This window comes from Manis javanica, chromosome 5, assembly GCF_040802235.1.
Source record: "Manis javanica isolate MJ-LG chromosome 5, MJ_LKY, whole genome shotgun sequence".
Classification (NCBI taxonomy): Eukaryota; Metazoa; Chordata; class Mammalia; order Pholidota; family Manidae; genus Manis; species Manis javanica.
Window position 1 is genome coordinate 154,143,316 of NC_133160.1, and position 17,668 is coordinate 154,160,983.

The 17,668-nt window shown below is 50.1% G+C and overlaps 1 protein-coding gene across 1 annotated transcript; it reads right to left on the reverse strand.

The window, feature by feature from the left end:
* Positions 1-236: 236 nt before the first annotated feature.
* Positions 237-13,030, reverse strand: LOC140849651 (sodium-dependent phosphate transport protein 2B-like). The gene is made up of 12 exons (XM_073237767.1): positions 12,916-13,030; positions 12,682-12,816; positions 11,538-11,666; positions 10,058-10,201; positions 8,920-9,031; positions 6,640-6,835; positions 5,795-5,890; positions 5,253-5,373; positions 4,275-4,442; positions 3,485-3,601; positions 3,268-3,392; positions 237-1,746 (listed from the first exon to the last, which is right to left on the reverse strand). The coding sequence occupies exons 1-12, from the start codon at positions 13,025-13,027 to the stop codon at positions 1,141-1,143; spliced, it is 2,061 nt and encodes a 686-aa protein (XP_073093868.1). The 5' UTR covers positions 13,028-13,030; the 3' UTR covers positions 237-1,140.
* Positions 13,031-17,668: the final 4,638 nt, after the last annotated feature.

A 17,668-nucleotide genomic window follows, 5' to 3' on the forward strand; every position in this document is an offset into this window, starting at 1 on the left:
TTCTTCTGCTTTTTGAACAAGGGGCTACATAGAAATCCCTGGTGCTGGGGTCCAGGTAGTGATGTTAGGAGAGGGAAGAGACCTCACATATCTGGGAAACAGATCCAGGAGGCCCCTATTTCCTTGTAATTGAGAACAGACACTCCTTTTGGGTTTGATTGTTTTTTTTCTCCCTTCCCACAACCAGTAAAAAATAAGGTCAAAGCAAGGAGGAGGGTCCAATTTTTAAAAAATCACCAGAGTGTAGAGGGCAGCAGCCCCAACCAGGTTTAACTTACATATTTACAGGGTGTGGTGGGGCCGTGGCTACAGAGGCAGGGTGAAAAGGTGGCCTTACAAAATGTACACAAGTGGTCTTTACACCTCATAGTAGAGCCCAGCATCATTTCCAAAGACAGCACCATAAAACACGAATCCCACGACTATTTACTGTATAACTTACGAGAAATGCTGTACAGGTGCATGACTATAAAAACAGAGTATAAGTGGCTCCATTTGGGAATTGGTATCCACACTGGGGGAGTCAGGGTAGGGCTCAGTTTGTATCCCAGCCTGTTACGATGATAGATAAGCCAAGATAGCGATACTGACCCTCCCGCCCCACCTTCTCGGAGTTGGTTGAAGGTCCCTCACTCTCCGAGGGGAACTGGGACTGTTCAGGGCGAAGAGCTGTGGACGGAGGAGGTGTGAAGTCAGCAGAGGGCTCTGGAGGGCGTGAGAAGGAGTCCGGGGCGGGAAGGAGCACACGGACCTGGAGACACGCTCGGACCCCTCCTGCTGCTTGACCACAGTGACTCTGGGGCGGTCCAGCCACGCCCTGCTTCCCACCCTCTGAGAGAAGAAGGTGGAAGCTTTGCAGGCCTGGACAGAGGGCAGGAATCAAAGTTCCTCTACCCATGGGAAATGCGAGAAGGATTGGAAATCCATGCCTTCCTGGGAGAGGAAGACCCTGGGAGCAGGGGTGAGATGAATGTACAGGGCAAGCTGTTCCGCTGGGCTAAGGGGCATGAGAGTCAGGACTGAGGTCACCTCCGCTCCTCAGGGAGGGCAAATCCCCGTGAGGCGGCGGAGAGAGGCGTGCAGAGCCAGCAGGGAGCAGGCGCCGCGCACCTGGGGCCCTGCTCCCCCCTCTGGGCGGCCCTACAAGGCTGTGCTGCTGGACATGGTCTGTGTGCCCGGGGCTTCCGCTTGGGACTTGGGGTCCGCATCCAGGGCGTCTCGGCTCATGGCCGCGTTGTCAAAGGCCTCGGGGGCCTTGACGGGGGTGCCCTGCGTCTCCGGCAGGTCCTCGCAACACTTGCTGCAGCGACAGCACCTGCAGCAGCCACACAGCAGGCAGCATACGCGGCAGCAGCGTCTCTGGCAGCAGCCAACGAGCAGCGAGATGACGTCGTCCCAGGGCTGCAGGGAGCGCATCCACAGCGGCAGGAAGTGCCAGCTCCGCAGCTTGGCGGGCAGGGCGCCGGGGCAGCGGGACTGCAGGAGCCTGAGCAGCACCACCAGGAGGAGCACGAAGATGATGGGCGCCCCCACGCCCACCAGCACGGGCCAGCCGGCCAGCGAGAGGCCGAACACCGCCAGCGGGATCAGGAAGAAGAAGATGATGAGGTAGAAGATGGCAAACCAGCGGTACTTGGCTGAGATGTTGCCCAGTCCCTTGGCCAGCCGGATGGGCAGGCGGGTGAATGGGATTGGGTACCACAGCAAGATGCCTGAGATGTTGAAGAAAAAGTGGCACAGTGCAATCTGAAACACAGGAGGTTGGACAGGTGAATGGGCTGTGGGCTGGTGGGTAGGAGAGAAGGTGGGGGGCGTCTAGTGGGCATGCGCAGAAGAGCCACGGGTCTGCCTCGTCTTCATAGCTCAGCCCAGAGTGGGACCTGCATGACCTGGGGCCCCACTATGGGTCTGGCTGGGAGGTGGCGGGTCCCAGACACAGTTCAGCTTTCAGGGCTTGAAACCCTTGAGGCAAAATCTAGCCCTGGGCTTTGGGAATGTACCCCCTGCTACCTGTGCGTGGATGCTGCTGCTTCCAGCTGAGCAGTTAGTTACAGCTGTGGGGCAGAAGGGCTTGCAGGAGAGCTGGCTTTCCCGGCTCAGTGCCCCACGCCAGGAGCGGCGAGGTCAGGAAGGATGGTTACAGTTAATAAATTAGCAGCAGCAATATTTAGGGCTCACTGTGTGTGAAGCAACTAGTCTAAGAATCTCGTATCCTGTGAGGGGCAACCACTTGATGTAGTCGGAAATTGGGGTACCATGTTCAGCTATTTTCCCAATGTCACATGGGTGGGACATGGCAGGGGTGGGATTCAAAGCCAGGTAGCCTGGCACCAAAGGATTTGCCTCACACAAAATTTGCCACTTTTATATGCATGCCCCCTAGGTGCCAGGCGTCATGCTAAGGGTTTTGAACCAGTCCTGTCCAACACATTAGCCACTGGCCCTGTGTTGCAGCTGAGCACTCACAATGTGGCTACTCCGCATTGAGATGTGGTATAAGTGTAAAATACATACTGGATTTCAAACTTTGTCTACAAAATAAAGTAAAATTTTTTAATGTTGCAATGATAACAAGTTAAGTCAAATATATTATTAACATTGATGTCCCTGTTTCTTTTAACTTTTTTAAAGGTGGGTACTAAAAACTTCAAATTACCTGGGTGGTTCAAATTGATATTGTATACCCACATTAATTCTACTGGACAGCATGGCTTTAGACGGAGCATTATCAGATCTGTAGACTAATCCTAACGAGATAGGGATCCCCTTTGTCAGTGGGGGAACTGATGCGCAAAGGTTAGGTCACCTGTCTAAGGTCAGTTGGTATCTACATGATAGGACAAGGGTTCCAATGTCAAAGGTCTTCTTGTGCAAGGTCACCTAGTTAATGCAGATAAGGCATTTCCCCCTGATTTTCTTAGTGTCAGGACCAGGACACGTGGACCTCCCAACATCCAGCCAGGGTTCACCAAGAGGGAGGTCAAGGAGTTTGGGAAGGATTATCTATGCTTCCTGAATACTCCTTCCACCTCCATCAAGTGGCAACCAGCCTTTATTTATACAACCTTCAGTATTGAGTTTCATTATCTCTAAGGACTAGATGGTTTTAACTGTTCTCAACTCTTTTCTCCTGTGGCTTCTCCTCTACATCAGAATTTTGGATATAACAGACAAAAGCTTGGTTCTTGTTAGAAACCATCTGCTTGCAAAACCACAGAAGGGCTTGTATCCCACCCAGAGCCCCTGCCCCATGCAGCATTTCCTCACCTGGAGGGAGCTCCTTAGGCTATTGCCTGAACTGGCTAAGGCGGCCAGGATGGCAGTGGTGGTAGTGCCAATGTTAGCACCAAGCGTGAGTGGATACGCCCTCTCAATGCTTATCACACCTATACCTGGGGGAAAGATACAAAGCCCATAGCATCAGCTCCAGGGATGACAGGAGATGGTAGTGGTGCCCAGAGGGAGAAACCAGGGGGAAACTCACCAATCAATGGGGTCAGAGCAGATGTGAACACAGAGCTGCTTTGCACGATGAAGGTCATGCCTGCCCCCACGAGGATGGCCAGATAGCCTGTCAGCCAGGCAAAGGGAAAGGGGAAATCTGGAGACAGAAGGAAAAAAGATCTGTCACACCCCTTCTATGGACAGCATGGATTGAAGGCCCACGTGGCACCTCCACAGGACGTGGGCTGGAGGGTCACATTGTGTAGACACCCCCACTGTGGTGTGGAATTGCAAACTGAATATTTAGAATTCTTTCACCCTGCACATCCAGATAGTGGAACCAAATATGTGGGTGTGTTATGACGACCAAAACATATATTCACTGGAGGTCACTGGAGTCACATTGGCTGCCTCAAGATGCTGATGTATTCATGTAGAACCACATTTTTTTCCAAGAGTTGAAAGTGAGTGGGGAACAGAGTGAGCATCTGATGCCCTTTTCCTAAAGGATCCAGATATACCCAGTAACATCCTGAGCATATAGACAGTCTGCCAGGAAGGAAGGCTGAGCTCACGGCTCTCTGGATTTGAGCTGGCTCTTTCTCAGGACCTTGCATGGGGGCAGTAGAAACTCATGCCTGCTTCCGGGGCCCCACCGAAGCCAAAATGGAAGATTAAGGATGAGTGGTACCTTAATTTCTTCAGCTTTTCAGATCCAACAGAGCAGCTCTGAGCACAAGCCATTGCTTCATGAGAATCTAAAGCCCCACTGGTGTAACCACAATGGTGCCCGCCCCTAAGAAGCCAAGGATGGGGGACAGTGAACCCACCTGTGTTGAGCGTCTTCTTGATGATGACGGCTACCTGCCCCTCAAAAATGGAGGCCAGAATCTTGACAATCATGATCAGGCAGCCGCAGAGGACCAGCAGGGAGACCAGCAGCAGGATGATGCCAACAACCAGATCCGGGAGACTGGAATTCACAAAGACGTGCTGGCCTGAGGAGACCATACAAAGCCTGTGTGAGGAAGGCCTGGGGCCCCCGAGGCCACACATGGTTGTTTATTCCCCAATGTCCTTCTGCCTCATGTAACTTGTGGTTGTTACTTGATCTCCTAGCCACCCCACGGTGAAGTGTAGCCCCGAAGCTGTGTTCTGGCCAGGGGCATCTGATGAGGCTGGAAGATGAGGTGACATCCGTAAATTCATACAGCTCGTCAGGGGCAGACCCAGGCCTCCAGACCCACTCTTCCATCTCCAAATCCCTTGCTGGGTCTTCCTCTTGATAATGAGGGCTTAAAGCATCTGAGGAGTGAACTGGTACAGGATGGGGAAGCAGGATCTATTGCTGATCATAAAACTCTGTTTCTTGCAAGTCCCAGTGCATCCCCATGATGAGTCTAGCAAATTGTGGTGATTTTAGAGGATGTGTTAGGGCTGAAACATGGGTGGTGTTAAGTTCAGTTGATTCTGTGAGGTAAACCATACCTGGAATATAAGGTATACTGCTCACTTAACGTGGGAGAGAGAAGGAGGAGAGGCAGAGATATACAGATGGAGGTGTAAAGAATAATTAGGAGAACTAGGATGTTGGTCCTGAAAAGATGCCTAGGGCAAAAGTATAGCTTCTTACTGAATCAGAGCATCCTGAGACTCACTGTCTCGTTCAGGGTTACAGCCCCAGCGCCTTGAATGGGGCCTGTTGCACAGTAGGGGCTCATGACTGCAGGGTGAATCTATGTGTTCCATGTGAGCCCCACATCCCCTTCCAATCTGGCTGTCATTTCCCCGGAGTTACTTCCACTCACATTTGGCGATAAGCTCCTGGTGGCTCACATTCCTGATGGTCCAAGTGTGGGAGCCATTCGTCCAACAGAAGGAAGGCGAGGTGCAGTTTTCAGGTGAGGGGACAGTGACATTCATCTGAGTCTGGACGGCAAACATGAGAAATGGCAGATATAGTCCACAGGACTCACTTTCGGTGGGGAGTGGTGGGCAATGTGGCGGCAGGAGGCAGACACAAATCATGTGCATCTAAAAATGTAATGTACTATTTCCATGGGCCCCTCCATAGATGGGAACAGAGGCAGCCAGACCTAATCCAGGAGACATGAAAATAACAAGCCGGCAGGGGAAAATGGGGTCCTTCTATCCTATTGCATTCTGTCTGTCCATCCAGCATTTAGGACTTGTTTTCTTAAGTATTCTTACTGGCCAATTTTGACTTTTTTAGGAGCTTCAAATTCTCATTCCCCTTACCTTGTTTTTAATATGCTGACTTTGAATGAGAGGTTTCGCTTAAATACAAACAAAAGAGCGTCCCCAACCCACAATTTTCTTAGAAACTTACGACGTTGGTAAACGTTTTGCACCAAATCTTGATCAGACTCTTGTTTTTCGCTGCTTCCTCATTCATTGCAATTTGGTGGAAAACTTTTTTATCCAGCTGAGGAGGGCAACAGACAGAAGACAATGCATCTTCAGAACAGATGTGGGAGGACACATAAGGGTTACTTTTAAGAGGGTCTCTGAGGGCATGAACTAGACTGTGAGCCCCTACAAGGGCGAGTTAGGACTCTCTCTACCTGCACTTCCGGGATGGAGTGCGGCACCTAGGCGTTAGCAGGTTTTCATAGATAAATGATGTAGGAGCCATGGACTGGTATTTAGTAGAACCTGCAGGAGATCCCCACTGCATGACTGAGTGACAGAAAACCAGGAGGTAAGAGTGAAAGTCAAGGCCCACGTGGGCCGGTTCTCCTCAAGGCAACATGCACAAAGCCTTCCTTCACTGGTTTCAGTAGAATGAACAGACCCTAGTGAGCAGAGGGCGGAGTGAGAAGGAGAGGGCAGCAGCCTTCCTCCTTGACTCCAAGTGGGAGAACCCTGTCAGTGTGCCCGCTGGGGATGAGGTCAGTAGTGTGCACAAGTGGTACCAAGTATCCAGTGGAAAGCCCCTGAGAAGCACCTGCCACTCCATCCCCCCAGCCCAATGCAGATGACACAAGGACTCAAGTCAAGGACAAAGGAAGCCCATTCCTCTATCAGGTGTCCCAAAAGTTATGCCTCCCTTGGCCTTTTTCAGAGGCAGCCATAAAGCACTGTTTCCAGCCTTTACCGTCTCTGCCCAGCTGACTGGGTGGGGGCGCTGGCATGGAGCTAGCTCCTTTCCATCTTTCAAGGAAGCGGGGTTACCTGGATAATGAGCTTTGTGAAGGGATCTGTGATCACTTTCAGAAGTGCCGGGGCATCCTCTCCATTCTTGAAATGGAGGGAGTCCACCACCAGGTTGGTCAGGATCTCCAGGTAATGGGTGGCAGCCTCCAGGGGCAAGAGCACAAGCACAGAGAGCCAGTTGAAGAAGTCGTGGACGGTGGCCCCTGCAAAAGCCCTACAGGAGGGAAACCTGATTAGTCAATAAGGGTGTGGGCAACATTATAGACAGGCTATTACTCATACATACTGCCTGCCAGGTGTCACCTGTGTCCACAGGGGTACATTCTGTTTTCATTCTTACAGCAATCCCAGAGGGAGTGGCATTAGTATCCCCCAGTCAACGGACATGGAAACTGAGGGCCAGCAAGCACAGGGGAGTTGCAGACTACTGCATGTGTGCTGGGTCCAGGGCTGGGCCCACTACCTGTCAGAGCCAACCCCACCATCTGGAGCATGCAGCCCTCTGCTTGGGGGAATGGGAACTGGCCATGTCAAAGCTGCAATAATTAGGTCAGAGGCCAAGGTAGGGAAGAACTGCATCAAGAGCACTTCTGAGTCTTGCATGTTGAAGACGAAACTTCTGTTGGGTAGATGAGGACCGGTATGAAGGCAAAGATCAAAGCCTTCTCTACAAATGAAATCTTAATGATTTTTAAAGATCTTGAGACTGATGAAACATTTGCACACTCATCACAGGGGACAAGGCTAATCTACACCACAATGTGCAGCTATCTGAGAATTCACATCCCTGAGTTCTATCCCTCTATCTCCACACTAAGAAACTCTACTGATTTCTTCTGTCCTCAATGAAAATCCTTTCCTTTAAAAAATTCTTGCAAAAATGCCCAAAACTACATGGCGCATGGGACATGAACAGACAGAAGCTAATAAACACATGGGAGAAAGTGTTTAACTTTACTAGTAGTTAGAGAAATTTAAATTTTATTTGCAAGTATAAATTTCTACCTACTGTATTGGCTAATGTTTAAAAAGTAACTTATTCTTCCTGGAGAGGGTGATTTAAGACATTTTCATACAGTGCTGATGTAAAGTGACACAAATATGTCTTAGGAGTTTGGAAAAATGGTTTAAAATGCTTATAGGTGTTAAATGTAATAATTACTGTTTTAGAAATCTAAGGAGATACTCCACACCACCAGGAAAGAATGATACACATCTCAAAGGTATTTTTTATGGCAACCTACTTAAATATCCAAAGAGGGAGTTATCTAAGTCAATTATAATCCTCTGTGGAGCAGCCTTCATGAGTCATGTTTATATCTCGTAGGTTGACTGGAGGCAAAAATAAGTGTTAACAGTGAAAAGTGCAATGTGGAATAAGAAAACTTGGACTGAGTCTCAGCTATGCCCCTCAGTGAACTTATTTAATCTCTTTGCATTTCCAAATTAATAAAATGGAACATGGAAAAGTCTACTCAGCTTCTGGAGAAAGTCAAATTATCCAACACCCTGGATGATGTGTATTATTATTGCGACCCTCAGGACGCTTTCATCAGGGACCAAGGAAGGCTCTGTGTGGCTGAGCAGAACTGAATGGCTCTGGGGACATCTTCTGCCAGCCGATCCCCCAATGGTTGAGGGGATGACATTTGCTGGCCACCCAAGCTGCCTGATTAATGCCTCTGCCTGACCACCTGGTGGGGCAACACATACATGGTGCTGGGAATTGCTTCTGTATCTTATTAAGCTCTGGAAAAAGCCTTGGAAAGAAAGGGATACCACTGCCTATATTCAACTTGCCCCATTTTCAGATCTTACTCATCCACAAAATCTCCATTTTGCCTTTTGTAGGCTTCCAAGTGATGAACACAGAAAAGGTAGTATGGGTTGGGCTGGCCAAGAATGGAAGCTTTAAGAGGCTATAATTATTTGTGACTATGCAGCACAGTAAATCCTAGCCTAACTGTCCTTGTTTTCTCTACACCACTCAGCAGGATTGCTTCTAGCCAGGTCTTACATTATGGAGTGTGCCAGGCACTTTGCTAAGCGTTCTCCTGTGTGAGTATGTTTACTCCTTTTAGACAGCACAGTGGTGACATATACTATTATTGCAGCTGTGCAGATCAGGAAGCAGAGTTTCACCACTGGTAAGTACGTGACCCCAGGACCCAGCAGGCGTCCACTATTCTGAGTGCCACAAATGATAAGCCTGTTCTCACTGACTACTGCAAGTAGCCACACAACCTGGCCAAAACCCAAGGGCCAATTGGTGGCAAAGGCTGATTCTGAGCCTCTTACCTTCTGAACTCACTCCGGTCTCCTGCCTGCATGAGCGCGACCAAGGTGTTGGTGATTGAGGTCCCAACGTTGGCCCCCATGACAATAGGGATAGCGAACCGCACAGTCAGCACTACAGGGTGGGAAAGGGTAAGTTAGCAAATTAGCAAGTTCAGGAAGGTGTTGTGGCCACGTAGACCTCATTTGGGCTGGTGATCCCCTAAAGTAACAGTTCCTAACTGCTCTCAGGGCAGCACCTCATTGAATGTGATGAAAGCCGGGACAGCTCACCTGGAAATAGGTCTGTGTGCCCAGCCCATAATTTGGGGGGATCAGCAGAGTCCATGAAGCCCGCCTATGGGCCCCGGCGTAAAGTGACTCTAAGTTTCTCTGTCCTCCCTAGGGTAGCAAGGCCAGCTTAATGGAGACCATGGAACAATGCCTAAGGGCATGTATGCATACTATGGCAATTGCTGGGAGCACTTCCTTTTCTTACAAAACTGCCAAAATGTCCTAATGTATGAAAGTAAAGTTATTTGAATGAAGTACTACCTTTTCCAATTTGACCCAGAAAAGTTCTAGTTAATTTTGGCTGGAAGGTACGTTTGGGCTGAGAATGAACCTGTTCAAATCGTCCCAACTTAGCCAGAGCAGGTATCAGCAGGTTCAAGTGCAGAGTGCTAGCTCCCCAAGCTCAGTTCTCCCAGAGCCAGTGGGTCATGTGATTAGAGGTCTTTATTCTTAGCACTCAGGGCTGGGATGGAAATGTTCTATATCCTTGCTGTCAAACATGGCAGCCTCTAGCCACTTCTGATTCAGATCCCTTGAAATATAACCAGTGCAACTGAATTATTTATTCTAAATTGAAATCAATTAAGGTTAAATAACATTAAGTAGCCACATTATCATAGTGGCTTTCAGATTGGGCAGCACTGTTCTAGAATTCAGAGCTGAGTCTTTAAGCATCTGGATCCATTTGGCAGACTTGGACACAGGAATGGAAACAGGAAGCTGCCTGGGATCAAAGCAGAACACATCCTGGTTGCACAGGATGGCAGGATAGTGGTGACAGGCCTGGACATATTCAGAGTAAAGTCCAGCCGCCCCAGCTGCACAGGGAAATGCCTACATGTCTAAATTCAAGGGTTTTTGGACTCACACGAGGAGGCCACCATGCTGACGATGATGGATGTGGAGGTGCTGGAGCTCTGTATCAGGACGGTCACCAGCACACCAACCACCAGCCCTGCCACTGGGTTGGACATAACAGAGTTGTTGCTGAAGAACTGCCCGGCCACCTTTCCTGAAAGACAAACCCAGGACCGCACGATGTGTTCAGTGTGGTCTGGGGCTCAGTTAGATGGGTGCTGAGTACACGAGTCTCCAGCCAAGGCCAGCTGGCTGTGGGTGGGGCGCTGAGCCTCCAGCCCTGCGGGTACCACTGGATGGAAGCCACACCCTCTTGCTCCTTCCCAGGCTGCCTGACGCCGCATTTCACCTCTGTGACCTGGCTCCCCACACACCCCATGCTCTTGTTCCTCCTATCCCTTCACTCTGTGACCCTCCCCCAATCCAGGAGGGGATCTGATCTTCTCATTCTTCTCTATCCTAACCAACACCTCCAACCCCCACCCCAAAGTACCCTGTTGCATTGTATGCTGGGAGCATCACTTTTGCAGAGTGTTCTGCTGGAGCCATTAACCCACTCTCCCCAGTTCATTATAAGGAGACTGAGGTCCAGAAAGTGGAGGTGACTGATCTGACAGAGAGCAAAACCCTGGCTGTAGCTGCCTCAGAAAAGGGGGACCAGCAGTGGCTTCCAGGTAGGGAGACTGTTGCTCACACTCCCAACAGGTGCCTCTCCCCCAATTCTCCCAGGTCATGAAGGTAAGTTCTCAGGAAAGGCATCAAGGGATACAGAGATATATGGTCTTCTGTGTGTAAATCCCACTAGGCCGATTACAGGTTGTAATCTCTGAGCCACAATGTCCTCATCTCTAAATGAGAAGGGCTTTGGGAAGGAATATTTAAGATACCCAGTAGGCATACCAAGTGGCAGCTCTCACTGTTCTTGCCCCTTGGAGGATCACAGGTGACCAAGCACATGTCGATTTCACTTCTGGGTCCCCCTCACACCCACTCATACAGCCTAGGCACCAGTCCTGGGAGATGCTTAAGTATCTGATGTGGATGCATATTCTCCCAACTGGTGATGCCTGTCTGTCTCCAGCACAGGCTAGTTTTGATTTGGGCAGCTGTCTTTGCCTAAGAGAGCATCTTTATCCAATAACCCCTGGTAGGGAGGCCAAGCAGAGCAGGGCTCCCTTAGATGGCCTTTATGTCAAACAGCTTCCTGTCCAGGGACTGTGCACAAACGCAATGGTCAGTGGGTTGGAAATGGCTCGAGCCCTGGCTCTGGGTCTAAGCTCTCTTAGCCTGCCACAGCTCATTTGCAGGCCTCACTCAGTTGTCTCTTCTGTGACATGGGAGCATGGCTTTACAGGATGATCTGAAGTGGCTTCCAGCCCTAAAACATGCCAGGAGGCTGCGGCTGAAGAGGGCTTGCTGGGCTGTGATGGTCTGAAGCCAATCAAGGGAGAACACCCCCCACCGCACCCCTCTCACCCGTTCGCCCATACCTCCAATCAGCTGGAAGGCACTGCTGAGCACATCCAAGGAGCACACGAACAAGTAGAGAAATCCCTGGAGCAGAACGAATTTCCCAATCCCTTGGAAGACAGAGAGGAGCTTCCCTTTGGTGTCTCTCTCTGGGGGAGGAGATAAAGCACGAGGGCTTTTAGTGTCTGAAACACTGAGAAGTTTGAAAGTGAGCACAGAACTCCCCCACCTTTCCTCCCTACTAACTGGCTGCCAGCTGTTCTGTATACAAGGCCTGGGATGCGTGGCATACGTGGCTGCAGTTTTGAAAGCAATTGCCAGTGTAGTCCATTTAGCTGAAATATGTGAAGTGTCTCTAAATGCTTTGCATCAGGAGGAGGGTTCAGTGTGGTCTGGGGCTCAGACAGGAAGCCATTCTCCATGCTAGGCTGAGCCAGTGTCACTGGGAGAGGCAGTCTAGAGCACTTGACACCTGCTAAGCGCGGGGGTCAGACACAGTAGCTCTACCAGGCACTCAGAGCAGCACAGAATATATTCTAGAATGTGGCTGCAAGATAGATTCACAGGCTGCATTTGAAATGCTGCTTCTGTGGCTGCTGTTTTCTCCACTCAGTTTTACAGAGGTTCTCACCGCCTCCCTTCCAGCTCCCTTACCCTCCCTCCCCTTCTGTTCTGCAGAGATATCCCACACCCTGCACCTAGAAAAGAAGTGCACTGTTTGCCTGTACTGTTCAGGCTTTATACTCTGTCTTCTGGAAGCCTTCCCAGCTGCCTGCAATTAGGTCATGGAGTTACCACCCAGGGGCGCTCACACCAGGGACCCGCTCTGTTCACTGCGGCCTCTATAGCAGCTCATGACTGCCCAGGACCTGGTCAGCACACAATGGTTTATCCATATATAAGGAACAATACAGTGGCTGGCCTGCTTGTAACCCCAGTGCTGGCACATTTGTTGAATGAAGGAAGGAAGAAAAAATAATTCCCCAATCCTCACATTGTGCTTTGGCTCCAAGTCTTAAAGACCGCACAGTGCCTCCCTAGCAAAGACCTCTGTTTGAAGGACATCCATACATTGGAAAAGCGGGAGATGACATAGAGATGATACATGAAGGTGGTGTCCTCAGGCGGTGCCCTCCCGCCCGCTCCCGCGGGCCTCGTTTTTACCTGACCACTTGATCCCGGTGTTCTGAAGTGCAGGCAGGTCCCAGGGGTCTGTGTCCCCCGTGGGCTCCTCTACCAGTGCGACAGTAGAGTAGGATGGCAGAAGTTCAGTCTTGGTTACCAGGGTCCCTGTGTCACCTGTCCAAACAAGCAGCAAAGGCCATGTGGAATGAGGAGCCAGACTGGGTCTGGTGGGGTCACACGGGGGCCAGCCCAGGGCTGATGGGCGGCACTTACTTTTGTCAGTCTCCTTGCCTTTCGCAGGCCCGGTGGACTCCTGACCTGTGGTCCCCTTGATGTACTTACTGGCGTTAGGCTGGGCATTTTCCAACTCGAGCCAAGTTGCCATGGTCTGAGCATGAGAAACCAGAGCTTAGAGGCAGCCACTGAGGAGCTGCTGTGACAGGAACAACAGGTGGTTGCAAAGGTCTGGCTGGGGGAGAGATGGGGTGTTGTACTTATACCTTGTAGTGCCTGCTGTGTGGTCTTTTAAGCACCCTGTGATTTCACTCTTCTTAGGCTTCCATCAACTACTACAAAAAAAAAAAGGAAAAAGTTTCAGGTACATTGTGAATAAAAGGCAGACTTTTTGTCCCATTCACACAGCATGACCTCAATATGGATCCATAGAAATGTTCCATGGGGTTCAGAGTTATTGGGATTGTGGGTAGATTTTTCTTTTATCTAAAATTTCCAAATTCATTTACTGATGCGGCCCAACCCCCAAACCCACAAAGGTAAGATGGTTCAGGAACACCTGTAGTGCTCCTGTTATTAGTATTGATAAAGCTAGGAGCTAAATAAGCTGACTCTGTGAATTCCTATCATGATGGGTTTGCATGAATCTGTTTAGCCCAAGGAAGGTTCTCCTTTCCCCATGAAACGGCAGGCATGCCACATACTTGTATGATCACAGGGAACATCTTGCAGCCAACAGCTTCCATGAAGACACAGACCAGGTCTTTCATTTGAGCTTAAGTGGCTCCCAGCTCAGGACCTGTTACTTGATTGGCTTTTCTGAGTAGGATGCTGGGAGGTGCCTAGTCAGCAAGAGCCGGTCTTTAGGGAACCAGGCTGTGCTCAGCCTTCCAGGCATGTGGAGCCTGAGTGACCTGCCCGAGTGGAGGAGCCCTGACCCCAGTCAGCTGGGACTAGGCCTTGTCCTGCAGCCACCTGGGCTGGGTGTGCTCCGCATGCCACTCAGGTGGTGGATGGGGAAGCTGGGCGGGGGCGGGGCTGTGGGGTCTGTCCCAGGGGTCAGCCTCCTCCCTCAGGCTCAGGGAACAGCCTCCTCAGAACTGACCCTCAAAGGAGGGGCAAAGCCTGCTCTGAAGGCCTACCCTGTGGCTCCTGCATGGGTGAGCTGAGAGGCAGCTCAGTGCGGGGCCTGGCAGGGGCGGTGCTGAGGAGCTGGGTGACTGAGGAGCAGAGACCAAGGCTGACCTGGGAGGGACCCAACCTCAGCTCAAGGCCACTGTGTGGGGGTCGGGCTCAGGTCTGAAACGCAGAGGTTAGCAAGAAACAACCAGGCTGGCCGGTGTTTCTGGACTATAGCTGATGTGACTGCTTCTGTGACTCCCCTGACACAGGGATCCCTGTAGTGTACGGGGCTCTCAGTTTCACCCAGGCACCAGGCAGGTGACTTCACATAGCACAGACGTTCACAGCCAAATTCCAGGTCTGCCCCAGAAACACTGACCTTGGGCAAGTCACCTGGCTACTGTGCCTCAGTTTCCCATCTGTAGAATGGGATTCGCACTGAACAGCTTATACCCATTGGGTTACTAGGGAGCTACAGAGAGTTAATTTCTGTGAAGTGCTTGCCACAAAAAAATGGCCAATAAATTGGCCTGTGTCACTCCTTCTAACAACCCCGTGAGGGGTTAGTGTCAGTCCCATTTCATACACGAGCCCCACGCACCCAGAGGGGAGAAGCCTCTCAGCCCGAGGCCACAGGCACAGCGAGGTTCTCTGACCACAGAGCCCTTGCTTGCCTCTCAGTTACTACACGACCTGGGACACTCCTAGGAGGGGTGAGTCAGGCACTAATAGCACCAAATGTGAGATGTGTCTGATTAAGGATCCACTACTAGGCAAATGGGGAAGATGCTTCAGCATCCTGGTGGACGCCAGTGTCCCACTTACTGTGTAAGAATCCAGGGAGGTGAGGGTGCTGTGATCTGGATCTCAAGGCACCTCCCAGCCCAGGTACTCAGACAAAAGCACTTGTCCTGCATTTGATCTCTGGGCTTCCCATCCTCACTGTTCATGGACCGTTTACCGCAGTCAGCAGCACCTCAGGGCGGCTCCGACTGAAATCCCACCCATTCCTCATCACTCCAAACCGTCCCCTCTGTGGAACTGCTGTTTACAGGACTCCTGCTCTCGTCCTTCCACAACCTCACAGTCATCTCCAAACCCCATATCCACCCAGCGCCAGGACCCCCTGGCTCTACCTGGGAGCATCTGGTCTGTGGTCACTGGGTTCCGTCACCTCCCCCACTGGGCCTCAGAATCTGCTCCCTAGACAGACACCGCAGCCTGTTTGACTGGTGTGGGCCCAGGTCCCTCCCCGGGTTATCTGCCCCAACACACAGCCATGGTCGGGAGAGCTCCTCACGTCTTTATTGCCCACGGTCCCCCCCAAATGATCCCTCCTGGGGTCACACTGGCTTCAGGTCAGGAACCTGAGTCCTCTTCACGAGTCCCACCCTCTGCTCTTGCCTGGCAGTGTCCCCAGTAACAGCTGCCCCCTCATCTTTGTGTCCCCCCTTTGGGTGCATCCCAATACCTCCCTCGTCCTGTGCCTGACTTTTACCGGCCTGTCTGGTCTTGCCCTCCTTGTGCTCATTGTACCTGTGAGACTCATCGGCAGCCTATTACACACCACGTGTGTAAGTGACACCTTATAATTGATTTGTAACAACAGCAATCATTGAATGAGCACCAAAGAGGTGCTGGGTGCTGTGCTGGTGTGTGAGAATATTTATATTTATGCAAGAAAGGGATCATGATCTTTCCCAGTTGCAAATGGGAAAAACTGGAGCTTAAAGACATTAAGCAGCCTGCTGCAGTCACCCACTGGGTCAGTGACAGAGCCAGTTTCCACACAGCTCTACCTGTCAGTGCAGTTGGGGCTCTTGTCCCCCTCATCCTTGGCCATGAGATGAACATCTTCCTGCATCACTCCTTTTACTCCCATAACAGGGAATGTGGATATTGGGTAATATGACTGGAAGGTGATTAACATTTGAAATTATATTTACATGGAGCAAATGGTTTCACAATGTTGGTACTGAGACATTTGGGACCAGATAAGGCTATTTTGTGGTAGGTCATCTTGTGAACAGTAGGATATTTAGCACATGCCAGAAGCATTTCCCATCCTGAGTTTTTTCTCCCAAAAATATCTCCAGACACTGCCAAATATCTGTCCGGAGTGAAGAACTACTGGTCTAGAGGTTAAGAGATCAGACTTTAGATGCCACCTGCTTGGTTTCAAGTCTCAGCAGTGCCGTTCCCTCTGTGACTTCGGGCTAGTTCCTGTGCCTGTGTTTCTCCACACGTCATAGGAGGATTACAATACCTGCGACGAATTACTGTGAGGATTAAGTGTTATGTTTTTAAGTCTGAGAATAGTAACTGACACTGTGTAAACCTTGTGTGATTGTTACCTATCATAATCAAACAAGCATGGGCAAATTATACTATAGAATGTAGAATGCAAGATTTAAAAGAATAAAATAAAAAACTTTAAAGACCAGTACAAAAAGTTCCTTTGAGCTTGGAATGGGCTCAAACCTCCAGAGATTCACATACCTGTATCTCTGCTGTTGGGGTCAGTTTGAAGGAAAAATTTGATTACTGTGACCCTCTACCACCTCTGTTTTATAATCTACATTCACTCTGGAATCGTTATCCTATTTCTCATGCACACTTAGATTGCCTTCTCAACCTGAACTGAAGTTATAGAAGGAAGGAATCATCTGCCATGCTTTCTTTCCCAGGGCTTGGAAGATGGCTCATAGTAGGCACTTTACATTTGTGAAGGGAAGAGTCCACACATAGTGTGCCTGAAGGAATGCCCTAGATCCATGCTGGTCATGTGTAGGAAACAATCAAGGCTGGATCTCACTGATGGTGGTTGTTTCTCACTCCCATATGCAAGGTAGGTTGGCCAAGATCTGTTGGATGGAGCAGTTGTATCGAGAAACTGCAGTCTGGATGTCACATCGGAGATCCAGCACATAAGGTGTAAGAAAGATGATTTGCCTATTATTTAAATTATGCTTTTATTGACTGAATCTATGATCAGCATAATTTTCTTGCAAGGAGTGAACAAAAGTATCTGTGAATACAGAAACAGAGTCTTCCATGGCTCAATGCCTAAGTGGTGTATAACACTACGAGCAGTGGAATGGACATTTCCATTGAACTGAACAGAAGGAACAGGGAATGATGGCAAGGGACCGAACAAGTTAAAATTTCCTAAATACTTATACTGCGTGAAGACCTGTGCTGGCTTCATTTACTTCCATGTCCACATTTACTATTAGTCAGCATCACCAAAGGGCAATGATAGATTCCTAATAAATGTCTCTACTCCTCCTGCTTGGAAGTCTTGCCTTCCCTAATCTGAGTTCAGCCATCCATCACCAGCCCATTTCCTCTTTACAGACACTTCCCTGAGGAAGCAATGGCCTTCCCCCAGGCAACTTCATTTTCTGGTACATTCATGTCCCCACCACCCTTTGCTGGGCATTCCATGAACAGGAAATCTGCAGGTAGGAAAGGAGGTTCAGGTCCCCACACCTAAGCACTGCCCCTTGAGGGGCAGGCAGCCAGGAGAGCCACCTGAGCCAGCCCAGCATTCTGAAACTTCCCTCCGCGCCTCTCAGAACTCGGGAAGTAGGGGGAAATGGGCTCCCAAACACTACAGTCGGCCGTGTGGGTACACAAGCCCCATTCACCGGGCCCTCCTGGGAAGCAA

What these genes read in the sequence shown, in the direction of transcription:
- LOC140849651 (XM_073237767.1), bottom strand. Translation starts at nt 13,027, where the DNA reads ATGGCAACTTGGCTCGAGTTGGAAAATGCCCAGCCTAACGCCAGTAAG. An exon ending in AGGCAAGGAGACTGACAAAA is followed by an intron (nt 12,817 to 12,915) that starts GTAAGTGCCGCC and finishes TTGTTTGGACAG; the next exon opens with GTGACACAGGGACCCTGGTA. An exon ending in CACCGGGATCAAGTGGTCAG is followed by an intron (nt 11,667 to 12,681) that starts GTAAAAACGAGG and finishes CTCCTCCCCCAG; the next exon opens with AGAGAGACACCAAAGGGAAG.